Source organism: Phragmites australis, chromosome 18 (assembly GCF_958298935.1).
Source record: "Phragmites australis chromosome 18, lpPhrAust1.1, whole genome shotgun sequence".
Taxonomy (NCBI): Eukaryota; Viridiplantae; Streptophyta; class Magnoliopsida; order Poales; family Poaceae; genus Phragmites; species Phragmites australis.
Window position 1 is genome coordinate 20,604,900 of NC_084938.1, and position 14,701 is coordinate 20,619,600.

The 14,701-nt window shown below is 40.5% G+C and overlaps 2 protein-coding genes across 5 annotated transcripts; one reads left to right on the forward strand and one right to left on the reverse strand.

Annotated features, from left to right (window-relative positions):
* On the forward strand, nucleotides 1-4,958 carry LOC133898502 (NADP-dependent glyceraldehyde-3-phosphate dehydrogenase-like). The gene is made up of 9 exons (XM_062339222.1): nucleotides 1-316; nucleotides 766-959; nucleotides 1,041-1,169; nucleotides 3,044-3,163; nucleotides 3,258-3,394; nucleotides 3,469-3,624; nucleotides 3,996-4,374; nucleotides 4,454-4,570; nucleotides 4,672-4,958. The coding sequence occupies exons 1-9, from the start codon at nucleotides 166-168 to the stop codon at nucleotides 4,783-4,785; spliced, it is 1,497 nt and encodes a 498-aa protein (XP_062195206.1). The 5' UTR covers nucleotides 1-165; the 3' UTR covers nucleotides 4,786-4,958.
* A 1,069-nt stretch (nucleotides 4,959-6,027) lies between these two features.
* LOC133898770 (omega-6 fatty acid desaturase, chloroplastic-like) lies at nucleotides 6,028-12,064 on the reverse strand. 4 transcript variants are annotated; one of them, XM_062339482.1, is made up of 10 exons: nucleotides 11,759-12,064; nucleotides 11,595-11,646; nucleotides 10,856-11,088; nucleotides 10,640-10,783; nucleotides 10,382-10,533; nucleotides 9,535-9,657; nucleotides 9,261-9,438; nucleotides 7,292-7,410; nucleotides 6,703-6,817; nucleotides 6,028-6,617 (listed from the first exon to the last, which is right to left on the reverse strand). In XM_062339482.1, exons 1-10 carry the CDS (start codon nucleotides 11,882-11,884, stop codon nucleotides 6,456-6,458), a joined length of 1,404 nt encoding a protein of 467 aa, XP_062195466.1. In that variant the 5' UTR covers nucleotides 11,885-12,064; the 3' UTR covers nucleotides 6,028-6,455. The 4 variants fall into 4 exon arrangements, with proteins under 4 accessions (XP_062195466.1, XP_062195468.1, XP_062195467.1 ...); XM_062339484.1 differs by having other exon boundaries at nucleotides 11,828-12,063; XM_062339483.1 differs by having other exon boundaries at nucleotides 11,595-11,645; nucleotides 11,800-12,063.
* Between the last annotated feature and the right edge of the window lie 2,637 nt (nucleotides 12,065-14,701).

Below are 14,701 nucleotides of genomic sequence, written 5' to 3' on the forward strand. Positions count from 1 at the left end.
CGCCTCCGCTCCGCCACTCGCGCTCCCATCACTCCAACCACTCCCTCCCCCCAACCCGAGCCCTCACCGCCACTAGCACAGCACCAGTAGTGTCCCCCTGGACCCTTCCGCTTCCACCACACGTTGGTGCCTTGGCTGTGGTGGTAGACGGTAGACGCGGCGGCCATGGCGCTGGCGGGGACGGGGGTGTTCGCTGAGATCCTGGACGGGGACGTGTACAGGTACTACGCCGACGGGGAGTGGCGCAGCTCGGCCTCCGGCAAGTCCGTCGCCATCGTCAACCCCACCACCCGCCAGACGCAGTACAGGGTGCAAGGTGCCAGCTTCTGCTCTCCTTTTTAGCGTGCTCGGCCGGCTCCAAGAACCTCGGGGTGCCACTGCTAGTGTTGTCCCCTGGTTTCATTGGGGAGGAGGATTGATGGGGACGTACTATGTTGAATTGTGTCGATGTTCACGAAGTTAAACCTTGGTCGATAAGCGCCATTAATGGCCGCGCGCGCAATCGCTTTCCTTAATTCTGCTAACCGGCTCTGACAGTGCCCCTTAACTACTGCTCCAAATGGTATCCCTTTCGATGCTTAGTTTTCTGGCCACAAATCGAACTGCTGCACAGCTTGTCAGCGCAAGAATAAGCTGTCTTGACTCTTGAGTTAATCAGTTCTTGAATTAGGCTGGCTAATAATAAGTTCAGTGGTCCGAACTCTGAAGTGCAAAAGGAGTTGACTTCACAATTTTGCTGATGATTTGGGTCCTCTGTATGTCCAGCATGCACCCAGGAGGAGGTGAACAAGGTGATGGAGACGGCCAAGGTGGTGCAGAAGGCGTGGGCACGGACTCCGCTGTGGAAGCGTGCAGAGCTCCTCCACAAGGCGGCCGCGATCCTGAAGGAGCACAAGGCCCCGATTGCCGAGTGCCTTGTCAAGGAGATCGCCAAGCCAGCTAAGGATGCTGTTTCTGAGGTCAGTGGCAGTTGAATTTCCTAAGTGTGACTCTTTTCTCTTGAGTAACAGATAAAAAATGTCTTGTTGGGTTTTTGATAGGTTGTGCGGTCTGGGGATTTGGTGTCATACACAGCTGAAGAGGGTGTCCGCATACTTGGGGAGGGCAAGTTGCTGGTGTCCGATAGCTTTCCCGGTAATGAGAGGAATAAGTACTGTCTGAGCTCCAAGGTATAGCTACAGTATTAATTTCAGTTAGCTTTACAGGCTCATTTGTTTTCACTATGATGTTGTCTATATATCTTATTTGACTGTGGATGTTGATGAGAGAAGTAAGCTAGTTGAATGTTGTTTATTATATTGATTGATCAACCAGTTTATCCTCACTGAATGGAGAATATATTGATAAAAGTTGGGCCCTGGGGCATCTGTCTAAATCAAGTTTTAATTTATGCTACCTGTATGATCTGTAAAAGAGGGGAGGATATTAATCGTGCAGCTTGTTGAAACTTGAGGGGTAAGGAATATTCCTGATATGCTATTGGCATATGCCTGTCTTGCTGCTTCCTCTAGCTTCTCCACATTTGTCCTTTTCTAATGTCGTCACCATGCCATGCCTGCTGAAAGTTTGGCATTTCTCTTTGAGTCTATGCCCCATGTCCATCCTACTGTACATCTGTCACTCTGTGTCATTATGATCATGACTCAACCATACCCAACAACATGGACAAGAGTCGACCTGACTCGGCCATAACTCAACGAAATTTGGTAGAATTGACCAGATTCAACCGCAACTCCAAGATTGCGGTAACTTGTGATAAATGGCTAGTTGCAGCTAATTTTCAAAATATAAACTATGGATTGGATTATACAGTAGCATCACATTGTTGGAGGTTTTGTAAGCATTGCAGGAGTATGAAGAATATAGGCTATGATACCATGATTTTCTGAGCTTGAGATGTAGTTTCTTTGCTAATTTAGACATACGGTTTCTTCACTTTTATTTTATTTTCGACCCAAGTAGTTGTGCTGGTAGTTACCTTCACTGTTCTTAAATCAAAATCATTGAGGTTGCTTCTTTATGAAGTGATCTTTGCACCTGTTACTTTCTAACCAACTGTGCTGGCCCATTTGGCCATTGTATGTCTTGGTGTTTCGAAATTAGATACTTTCCATGGAGCAAAGCGTTACCGGTAAATGGCAAGAAAACATTCAATTATAGCTGTTGCTTGTGAGTTCTTTCAGAGATTGTTGGTGATAGATTAGATCCTTCACCATTAGAGCTGAATAATTTTTAGAATGCTACTAATGAAGGTTGATACAACTATTCATTGAGGGGTATTTTGTTATCTTGGATATCTAATAATTCGTGCCAGCATGCGCTCTGATGTCAGAACTTCTGATGTGTTTTTCCTGCACACGCTAACTGTATCGCCAGATTTTTTTAATAAAAAATGGCCCCGATAATGTTATCATACTCAGTTTCCATCACCCTAGCTCACGTTGTAAGTTTTTTTATGGAGAAGTCAAGCTAGTAATTTAGTTATTTGTTCCATGCTGGAATTGAGCTCAAGCCAAGGAAACTAGCTATATGAGTTATGGTACCGTCCTTTCGTTTATAAGTGAAGCAATGGCAGGTATTACCATCTTTCGTCGACAACTTAGACTTTTGAGTGAACTGGTTGGTGCATGAAACTCAATTTGATATCAAAGATATAAGTCTCGAGTTTCAAGACCTAACTAGCTCAATTTTAAAGGGAAAAATAATTCTGTTAGTTGAATGGTCTGGTGATGAGGCAGGGGGCATTTCAACCTTCCAGGGGTGGACCAATTCCTGCACCATGTCGAGTCCCTGTCCAAGTTGTAGGCCTAGTTGAGCCCCAGATGTGAGGGAGCATACATTTATGATTGTTAAAAAATAGCACCAAATACCCATACATGTTATAGAAATTTATAATACAAACATTTCTGTCGAGAGGCAAGTTATGAATTTTATGGTTACTAAGTTGCCTATTGGTTCTCCCCTAAATTGTATTGGATTTCCCTAAATCATTGATCCATCAATGTTGTTTCCTTGCATACTAATACACATCCTATTCATGTAGATACCCCTTGGAGTAGTTTTGGCAATACCACCATTCAACTATCCTGTAAACTTAGCAGTTTCTAAGATTGGCCCAGCACTAATTGCTGGCAATGCTCTTGTGCTCAAGCCTCCAACTCAGGTACACGATTTTTTAGTTAATCTTCAACTGCCTAAGTTTGAATCTAATGCCATTTGAAGTAAAAATGCTTATATGAAGTTTAAATGTTCAACAGGGTGCGGTGGCTGCACTTCATATGGTACACTGCTTCCACCTGGCTGGTTTCCCAAACGGCTTGATCAGTTGTGTGACTGGGAAAGGTTCTGAAATAGGTGATTTTCTTACAATGCATCCTGGAGTCAACTGCATAAGGTAATAACCAACTGCTCCTGTTGACATCTTCAACTTCGATGAGACAAAACCTTATTAGTTCCTTTGCTTCTTAGTTTTACAGGAGGTGATACTGGTATAGCCATTTCAAAGAAGGCTGGAATGGTCCCTCTTCAGATGGAGCTTGGAGGGAAAGATGCTTGCATTGTGCTAGAGGATGCAGATCTCGATTTAGTCGCAGCAAATATAGTAAAGGGTGGCTTCTCTTACAGGTACTAAATAATGATTTTGATTGTCCGAAACTTTATAGAGCCAAAACACATTTATCTTATTTATTTGGTCTGTTGGACACTTGAGCTTGTTGTAAATCTTCCCACCGCAATTTCTCAGAAGAGTGAAAGCAAAAATTGGAAATCAATAAAACTTTTTGGATAAGATTTTAGCTAACAGAACATGACACGTTGTATCCAATTTGGTGGTTATGCACACAAGATAGTGTTGTCATTTGCCTTTCCTCGGCTTCCATGCTTCCATCCTTATATTGTGAATTATCAATAATTGTATTACTAGTATTGTGAATAATGTACTCTACCATGTTCGGTACTCTTCAAAGTTATGCTCAAATGTGTTATGATGAACGCAGTGGCCAGAGGTGCACCGCTGTCAAAGTTGTGCTGATCATGGAAGCAGTGGCTGATGCCGTGGTACAGAAGGTTAATGCCAAGTTGGCGAAACTGAAAGTTGGCTCTCCTGAGGACGACTCTGATATCACCCCAGTTGTAACAGAATCCTCGGCTAATTTTATTGAGGGCTTGGTGATGGATGCAAAGGAGAAAGGAGCAACCTTTTGCCAGGAGTATAGGAGAGAAGGCAACCTTATCTGGCCGTTGCTGTTGGATCATGTCTGCCCTGACATGAGGATTGCATGGGAAGAGCCTTTTGGCCCTGTCTTGCCTGTGATTAGAATCAACTCGGTTGAGGAAGGCATCCACCATTGCAACGCAAGCAATTTTGGCCTGCAGGTTCCCTCTTCCTCCCTCCCTTCCCCTTAGCAGCAATGGATACCATTATCCAGCTTCTTCAACTCATTGATTGCTTCAGGGATGTGTTTTCACGAGAGACATCAACAAAGCAATCCTGATCAGTGATGCAATGGAGACTGGAACTGTGCAGATCAACTCCGCACCAGCTCGTGGACCTGACCATTTCCCCTTTCAGGTACTTGCTATCATTTCAGCAACCTACTGTGACCATAAATTTGCTCAGAGAGGTTTATTTGCTTCTGTTGTTTCTAATCCTAAGGTTTCTCTGGACTACAGGGTTTGAAGGACAGTGGCATTGGATCCCAGGGGATAACTAACAGCATAAACATGATGACAAAGGTGAAGAGCACTGTCATAAACCTGCCGTCACCATCCTACACCATGGGCTGAGATGTTCATGTAGAGGAGAGGAGTCATATGTTTTATAGCCCCATGAGCGCAATGTAGAGAATTCAAATGTTCCATAGCCATGTGATATTTGTACGCTATTTACGCTTCAATTCTGCCTGTACCAGATATTTTGCAGTAAAGAATAAAGTGCGTTGAAAGCATTGAGCCTTGAAGTATGCTTATTGTTGATGACCAAATGTTGTAGTTGCATCCAGTGAACTTTTTTCACAACGTAAATGGTCTCGCTACTGTAAGAGGTACACAACCGTGCAAGGTCTATTGGAGGGCAAATTTCTTATTTGCCATAAAAAACTTCCTCTTCGTTCTGTGTCATTCAAAATTTGAAACTTCTTTCATTGCCATCAATTTTATCTTTAGTTTCTTTCTGCCATTCCATTCCGTTCAATCCTCCATCCAATTCATGGTTCACTGGTTTTGTTTCTCCAAAAAATCAGCAATTTTATGTTTTTTCAAAAATAATTTAACTTTTTGTACGGATTCTATAGCAACCTATTTGATTGGATTTACCTAAAAAGTTGGTGCAGAATTTAAACTAAAGTTTTTCAAAAAAGACTACATTTATAACTTCTAATAATTATTAGGGTCTCAAATAAAATCCCAAAAATCTTGGTACATTCATTAATATTATTCTTATATGATAAACTAATTTCTAAAATTATTTTTAACCATAGCTTATATGGTGAAAAAGTAAATTACTTTGTAATACTTTATTTCCATCTATTCTACCATGATGTATAATGTATATAAATAAAGTATTACAAATAAATTCACTTTTCACCATATAACCTAGGTTTAAAAATAATTTTAGAAATTAGTCTATCACACAAGAAGAATATTAGTGAAATTTTCTAGATTTTTTATTTTTTATTTGAGACCATAACAATTGTTAGAATTTATAAAAGTAGTCTTTTTTGAGAAATTTAATTTAAATTATACACCAGATTTTTAGATAAATCTAATTAAAATAAGTTACACATAAATTACAGCACCCATCAAAATTTTTAGATTTTTTTAAGAAACAAAAATGGTGAACAGTGAATTTGATGGTTGAACCAAAATCCGACATAATGGCAAGAGAGGAAGAAAGATAAAATGGAAGTTCAAAAAATTAATTGACATAGAGGGAAGATGAAGTTTTTTTTTATAGCGAATAAGGAATTTGCCTCTATTGAAAAGGATGCATGTTAATGGCAGTGTGCCAAAATTTGGATGCCAAAGAAGTAACAAAGAGAATTTTAAGAATAACCATAAAAATCAACAGAATTTACAAGCAGTGGCCAGCCGACTTGGTCACTTGAGAACATCTCCATGAATCAATTGGGGTACAGAGCAAAGGTTCAGTACAGGCAAGTAGCAGCCACACGCTAGTGTATGTATATTTCATGATACACAAATGTATTGGAGAACCATACAAATGCTCGCTTTCCCACTGCATAAATACTCCTGTAACATGGAGTAAAATAAAGAAAATTAGCATCATTTTTTGGCAACCTTTCTGAAGCCGTGTAACACAATTCGGCATATTAATTTTTGAGTCACAATTCCGGTTTGTGTATCATTGCTGTTAGGAAGAGTCTTCTCTCTAAGTCACTGTAATTGTGTCCGCCTATGTAAACAATACTCTCAACTAGTCAACAGTAGTAATTGTATCATGCATAATCTGGCATGAACTTCCGAAGGAATTTGATTGGCTGGGATTCCTCAGGCGTGAGCTCATCGAACGGAACGTAGTATCTCTCCTTGTCATACACATGGCATCTAGTCAGTATCGTTTTCATCAATCGCCAGTTCCAGTTGGCTTCATTGACATACTGCAAATAAGGTATCCAGAGAGCAGAAATGAAGCCAGTATGTAAAAAATCAGCGATGCACAAAAATAGGAGTAATTCAAATTACCTTGCCCCAGTTCTGTTTGATGGAGTCATAGGCAGCACGAAGGTTATAACTTGGAATTCTTGGAGAGATATGGTGTGGGACATGCACATTGATGTCATGACAAAGGATCTCTATCCTGGAAAAGTCCATTAGTCAGACAAAATCCAATTTTAAGAAACAAGGCGTTCCCAAGATAATTTCACTAGAGGAAATTGATTAGGTTAGCTCTGGTAGTACAAAAATTGGCACTAGACAACATGAATACTTTATCACAAAATCCACACAGCATTCTATACTTATACTGAAACTTCACTGAACTTTTCATCCATTCATCCTGAGACTAATTCTAAACTAAGGCTATGTACAATTCTACAATCCAACAATTTTGTTAAAGTAAAACATGGTTGATGGTTTACATGCTCTTTTGGCACATCCTACCAAATATGAACATGATGCTCAATATAACAAAAACATATGTTGGCGAAGTATCTTAAATTTTGTCGGTAAGATGAAACAACAAATTATGACCAGTGTCATTTTGTTGGCAACACTTTCAAATTTCAATGTAACATTGACTTCCTGTGCAACAAGAATCAGAATGGAAACGCACCATCGAGGATAGTTACAGTGAACTGTGCCATTTAATTGGGCCTGTGCAGCATTCCACTCTTCTGATGATTTGAATGGTATATGAGGAGCTGTGTGATGTACCATTGTAAAAGTGCTCATCTGAAGAGAATCATTTAAAAGATAAGAAAATTAGACTTTCAGTATACAAAGTATTAGATAATGCAGTCATTTTACAGCTTCAAACACAAATTATTATCCTTTTCGTATGCATATCTTGCTCTGTCAAACCAGCTAAAGGCAGGATATCAAACTATGGTCTGGTTTACCACTGAGATATAACTGATATAATCCATGTTAGTCCTATGAATTCAACCTATGTTCTGACCAATTTTGACCGAATCATGGGTTTCCAAAAAATCATCAAATAGCTGGCAAACTCATGGGGGCACGAACCAGTTGCTACTCACTAGTTTCTGAACACTATAAAGTTCTATGAATAAAAAAACAACACGCACACGCGCACGCGCGCACACACACACATATATATATATTGCGAGTCTATTTCGCGCCTGGGCGCAATAGTGAATTACGTTGCGCCACCCTCAGTTGCTACAGCCACTTTCGCACCACCCAAGTTACAATTAAAAACTAGTCAGTTACGATGGCACATATAGGTGAGTTACGATCACATGATAAAAAGTGTATAATTACGAGAAGCATTGTAGTTTACTGTTGCGCCACCCCCAGTTACGACTAAGAAAATAGTCAATTACGACAGCACAGATAGTTGAGTTATGATCACATGACAAAAAGTCAGTTACGATAGCAACTATACTGATTTTTGGATCGTAACTGGGGTGTGTGCAGAGGTGACCTAGTTGCGATCACAGTTACGAGTAAGAAAATAGTCAATTACGACAGCACAGATAGTTAAATTACGATCACATGACAAAAAAATCAGTTACGATAGCAATTATACTGCATTTTGGATCGTAACTGGGGTGTGCGCAGAGGTGACCCAGTTGCAATCACATGACAAAAAGGTGCATAATTACGACTAGATAAGGTACTCAGTTACGACCATATATATTTGTAGTAACTGACCTATCTTGTGAGTCGCAACTATACTGTTTTTTGGATCGTAATTGCGGGGTAGCGCAACAGTGAACTACAGTGGGTAAAAGATTGCTAGGACATATGTGAGAACATCCCGAGTGATTCCAAAACGATTTCCTCACACGAGCACCTTTTAGTTGATTTTCTCTAAAATTTCCCTCTCGGTGTGATTTTGGCCAAATCCACAAAATCAATGGTGTAATCTTGATCTCTTTGAGGAGATCTTTTGGATAAAGATTCACCAGGTATGTGAGAAGCTTTGGCTAAAATTTGTTGGGTTTGGACCACGTTTGAGTGGTTTTCTAGTTTAGATTTTAAGTTTTGTGTTGCTGTTTTTCAGTTTTGCTATCAGTTCAGAACTTTCGGTTCCTATCCTAAACTTCCGTGAACAGTGTTTTTAACAACCATATCTTTTTCGGACCTTCCCATAGGTCGGAGTTATGGCTCATCAGTACTAGTCGGAGTTATTGTTCATCATTATTGGTCGGAGTATTGTTCATCATTACTGGTCGGAGTACTGTTCATCTGATCGGAGAACATTTGGTGTTCGCTGTGAGCGCTATATATAAGGCATTCTTATCTGAATATCAAAAGGAAATGATATGGCTGCTGGGATACAAAAGACTCCTACACTATATCCATTTGCCTTAGAACCTTCAGCAAATTCTTTGGTGAAAGCTTGTGCAAAAGACCACATCTTTCTAGGCCATCTGACGGACTCCATGGGTCAGTTATTTATAATAGTTAAGTGTGAATTGTTAATTATCATGAGGTCTCTACTAAAATATTAAAGAAAGGTATAACAGAGTCCAAGAACATGACAATAATTACCATGGACTTGGACACTACAAACATTGCAACAAATGATGGTGACAAGAAATAATAAATGTTACCCAAAAATGATAAACCATCCATGGCATGAACCAGAACTTAAACCATCCAGCAAGCCCTGTTTTGAGAATGATCAGAGGCCATCCAATCGCCATGAATGCAAACACACATGCTAAGCTTATCTTAACCCTGGGAACTTCATTTTGTCTGAATTTGTTTAGATCAAAGTGCCAAATCAACCTGACAGACAGGCAACCAATAGTTAACAGAAATATTATTTCCTGGAGCAGTTGATGCATGATCCTGTAATGTGAAAACAGTTGAAAAAATAAATACCAGTGAGCAATAGACATCCATGGCCTGATAGGGCCGTAGCCAAAAATAATTGCCTTCCTTAGAACAGGTGATGATTCAATTTCCTTTTGCCAAACAGGTTGCCATGCAGTATCTTCTATCAACCTGGACATTATGCAAAAGGTAAATATTCTGAATAGACTAGGACCTGGTTGGAAATATTCAAGACTTTCTGGTTATAATATGACTTCATCCATATTGCACAGACGATACATATAAATAAATAAATAAATAACTCAACCACAGGGAGAAGATGACCCCTGGCTTTGTCTTTAAGAGGGGAGTACCAAACCCTTTAAGGAGGTACTCACACGACCTGCGAGCACCAGGGTTCGAGCCCAAGTGGATGATCTCTTAACTGAAGGCTCTACCAACCGAGCTATTACTCGGTTTTCCAGACAATACAAATATAAAAGTGTTTTCAGAGTTATGCTGTGATATATAAAGAATTTGCAGTATATCTGTTAACTGTGCATGGTGAATATTAAAGAACAAGTATAAGCATTAGATATGCTGGAGCAGGGATGAAATGTTATCAGTGAAATTGCTCATTTGCATTTCAAGGAATTAAATGAAATCGATATAAATCTTTCGATGGAAGTTGCAAAACTGAAAAAAAATTAAGTCCATCTGAAGTGCAATAAAAAAACTACAATAGGCCATAGAATGCTGTGGCAATAAGTGCACAAGCGGTGAAATATTGTTACAAAGCAATGCATGAAGGCAACACTTTTGCAAGATAAGTAGCAGTTTTACTACTTGAATCCCGAAGAGCATTTCTGAAGTCTAGACACCATTGGCGATTATTATACGAGGAGGAGGTATGTACATGTTTGTCTTGGCATGATGTCGGTCATGCTTAAATCTCCATGGTTCATAAGGATATATCAATGGCATGAATGCTAAAGTTCCAACAATATCTTCCACCAGCTTATTCCTTGAAAATGATTTGTGGGCGCAATCATGACCTATAACAAAAAACTTTACAAAAACATCAATTAGAATGTGGATAAACCAGAGAGATAAAAACATGCGCACATGCAGGCACATGCACATGCAAGCTTAGAGAGCAAGGGAGGGAGCTAACCCCGGTCGCTGCTGTGCCAGTCCATGCCCAAGCCAAGGGAAGAAGATACCATGGAGCTTTTGCAATAAAAAATAGTCCCAATGCATAAGAAGTAACTGATATTAAAACTGATGTCCAAGCTTTTATATCGTCGATTTCAAATACCTAGCAATAGCAAAAATTTACGTGAGAAGTGCACAGGAAACATCAAAGCATGCTGGTGTTGGCAGTTGGCACCTCTTTAGGTAGAGTATCCATGACATCTTTAAGAGTAACACTATCTGGTAGTTGTTCTCCAATTTGTGAGAATCCATAATCTTCAGCCATTTGCTTCCTTTTTCCCTCATCATCTAATATTGGTGGAGTAACAGGCAGTACTGCTGCTTGCAAACCTCCTCTTTGCTTCAATGGTAGAAAATGGTGGTAGTTTCTTCCGTTATATACAACATCATTCTTCACAAAAAAGTTACCTGATGAGACATAAGCATGTCACATTTGCACAGCGAAAGCTGTTGAATGGAAATGAGGTAGACAACAACTCTCATTTAGATAAACTCCAATGAGCCAAGCAACTAGCTAGTTATCTCCTTCTATGGTACAGTTTATCGGCTTTAATACTTCATCCTGTCTTAACATAGTACCTGCTCAGTGTGCAAATTACATTGCAATTTACGAATTTACATTAGCACAACCTACAGGACTGACATCCAGATGCAAATTGTGGCGCAAACCCCACCTGAGGAGCTGCAGAATCGTGAAATTAGTACCTCAAGACCTCACCATTTCCAATTGAAAACTAATCTGTCGCAGGCAACCTGAAGATTGAGTTGAAGATAAGAACCACCAAGCTACAAGCAGCCTGTTCTGCACCACTCAAAGGCCTACATTTTGACCAAGAACGCTACCCACCACTCCAGAGTCCACTACTACGCGACACCACACACCACTCCTTACAGTCACGCGAGCAGAAGCATACCTGCCGGTACTCCAGCAGCTGTTCTCCGAGGCAGCAAGCTCTTGGCCGGCACCTGAACAACAGTAATAGGTAAGCACCCCAGAGGAGTTATAGCGAGCATGTGGCGGGCATTGCAACGGGACCAAAAGCACACGCACCCGAAACGCAGAGGAGCGTCCTCCTACCCGCAAAGAGGGGAGCTGCAGCACGGGTCCGGAGGAGACGCCCCGAAACGCAGAGGAGCGTCCTCCTACCCGCAAAGAGGGGAGCTGCAGCACGGGTCCGGAGGAGACGCCGCTCGCCGTCGCCATCCCCTCTCGTGGCAACGGGGAGCGCAGCGCGGGGAGGCGACTGCGAGTGGCGAGAGTTGCGGAGACGGCTTGGATGGACCGGGCGCGGGTGCGGCTATGGCTTTGAGGTGCGAGAGAGGCTGCTCAGGCGAGCGCGCGCCACAGGCCGCAGGGATGGGATCGGTGGGCTCCGGGCGCCACGGCCACTGCACACTGGGGCTACTTGAATTGTGGACGAGAACCGCCGCGCCGGTCAGCCGTGACCTGGGGACGAAAAGGACAGGTGGGACAGCCAGGTTCGGTGGATGGGGCTGTATGGGTGGGATACCACCGTCACCCTTATGTGGGCCGAGGAGAGGTGGTGAATTTTTTTAATAATATTATTTTATTAGAAAATTTTTAAAATAATAGTCAAAATAAAAAAATAAATATATATTGACATACGAAGTACCGAAAAGAAACCTGTTGATACTTTGAATGCCAATTTTCTAGGTGGCAATGGGTCTGCAGACCTGTGAGATATGAAATGTCGACAGGTGGTGAGCTCTGGTAAACGAGTGCCACAGAGGCTGTTGCTATAGTCTAACGACCTGTCAGCATTCCGTGTACCAGCAAGTGACGCAGTATAATATGTCAGCACATGAAATACCGACAGGCCTTTAATAATAGCACGACCGTTGGTTCCTCCTCTGTTCTTTGTCTTCCACGTGCGACGGCGAGCAGAGAGCGACGGCGACGATGATGCAGTGTGAATGCGAGAGCGCGATGTGCAGTAGCAAACAAACGAGATGCAGCGAGTGGGCGGCCAACGGCATACGTCGGCCACGAGCGGCGATGAGCCACTCCGACGAGCAATTCGACATCGGTGGTGAGGAATATTTTCTTTTTTTATTCGAAACAATAAAAAATAGTTAGAATGGAGTAGGAATAGGCAGAATAGAGTAGAAAAATTAGAATTGCTAGAAACATTATGATACAATATTTAGAATAGAGTAGGAAAAATCTAGAATAGAGTAAATAAATTAGAAAAATTATGATAGAAAATTTAGAATAGAGTAGATCTAGATCAAAATTTTGCTAGTTATGAAAGTTAGTATAGTTAGGTAGAAAATTTAGGTTAGAATAGTATGAGATAGTTCGGTAATATAGAATAATTAGAAAAGCTTGAATATTTACAGAATTTAGAGTTAGAAATATTAAGAAAAATAGTTAGAGAAATATTGAGTAGAGTAGATAATTTAGAAAAATTATAGTAGAGTATGTATGTTTGAAAATTGGCTATAAGTACAAAATATAGTATAGTTAGTTAGGAAATGTAGAATGGTTGAAAAAGTTTAAATATCTCGGTAATGTAGAGTTAAAATAGGTTATTTAATATGATTTAAAAATTTGATATTATTAGATGTGCATTTTTTTTTGTCGATGTAGGATTTGTACATTTTAATTGTTGTGGATTTTCGTAGTATTGTATTTAGAATGGAATGAGGAAAATATGATTCATTTAGAATTTAGAGTAGAAAAATTTAGATGTGTGTAGAATAGAAAATCTAGCATAGAGCTTACATTGTTTGGAATTTTTCAATAGTTAGACAATTGTTATGAACATATAATACAAAAATTTCATAGATGTAGGATATTTAGAATAGAAATAGAGTAATTTTTTGACAACAATACATTTAGAATGGTATAGTGTGAACTGAAAGATTATGTTAGCGGTGATATTTGATGGTTATGTAGAATACAAGTGATGAAGTTGAATAGATTTTGTTGTCGTAGATATTGTATGTTGATTACAATTATTTAACTTGACGAAGTATAGTATGGTTGTTAAATTAGATATGTCGACCATAGTGGGGTTTAGGGTTTTTTACGGTCCTTGATATGTCGTGCATTGTGATAGTGGGATTAATCTGAGTAACTTCTAGTATGTGGACACAGAATTGCATGGTCTACGAAAGATTCAGCAGTCCCAAGTGTTAGGTTGGCTATATAATCTGTTGCTACTTAGTCTGACATATCAGCGGTTGATGATGAAGGTTTTGATTTCTAGACGTCGAGAAACTGACTGGCAGTAGGAGCTCTTGGAGGTTACATGTTCGAAGCAATGATAGCAATTTATGTCACTGGGGTTGAGACGGGGTTTTCTCCACTGTATCCTTGTAGAAGCGAGTGATGTTGGGTCCACAAAAGCCGAACCTAGCATCATAAAAGTTGTTGGTGAAAATGATGTCCATGAGAAGCTATAGAAGAGTGTGGTTCCGAAGATACCTTTGCAGACTAGTACACCGGTTGAGCTACAAATTGCAAGAGAAGAATGTGACAGCGGGGAAGAAAATAAGGCCATGATGCGTGCTGATCAGGGAGAGCGGGATGAGGAACTAAGGAACCAGATGGAAGCAGATACCGATGAGTTCCACACATTTGTAGACTCAGGTGCAGGTGTCCCAGAAGAATGGACAAAAATTGCTTTGGAGAAGTTGACGGTGAACGATGGGCATGAGTTGGCATGGGAATATGATTCTATCATGGTGACCAAAGGCCAGATGTTTCATAACAGGATTCATCTGTAGCATGCAGTGAAGAGATGGTGTTTCTCAGAGGTGAGGGAGTTCAAGGTGGTAATATCTAAACCCCGGACATACGACGTAAAATGTTTACCTGAAGGTTGCACTTGGCGACTTCATGGATTCTTGTCGAGGTGTGACATAGTATGGTTAGCGTCTATTATTAAGCCACATACTTGCAACTTGAGCCGACCTCTATGCGTGCACAGGAACATGAGCGTTGATTATGTTGCAAATATAATGTACCTAGAGATTGTGGAGAAGACTAGTATGT

Excerpts from the sequence above, each read along its gene's own strand:
- LOC133898502 (XM_062339222.1), top strand. The coding sequence starts at position 166 with ATGGCGCTGGCGGGGACGGGGGTGTTCGCTGAGATCCTGGACGGGGAC. Across the intron at positions 317-765 it reads GACGCAGTACAGGGTGCAAG|CATGCACCCAGGAGGAGGTG; the intron begins GTGCCAGCTTCT and ends CTGTATGTCCAG. Across the intron at positions 3,395-3,468 it reads CCTGGAGTCAACTGCATAAG|TTTTACAGGAGGTGATACTG; the intron begins GTAATAACCAAC and ends TTTGCTTCTTAG.
- LOC133898770 (XM_062339481.1), bottom strand. The coding sequence starts at position 11,884 with ATGGCGACGGCGAGCGGCGTCTCCTCCGGACCCGTGCTGCAGCTCCCC. Across the intron at positions 10,784-10,855 it reads TGGATACTCTACCTAAAGAG|GTATTTGAAATCGACGATAT; the intron begins GTGCCAACTGCC and ends TGCTATTGCTAG. Across the intron at positions 10,534-10,639 it reads CTGGCACAGCAGCGACCGGG|TTTTTTGTTATAGGTCATGA; the intron begins GTTAGCTCCCTC and ends GTTTTTGTAAAG.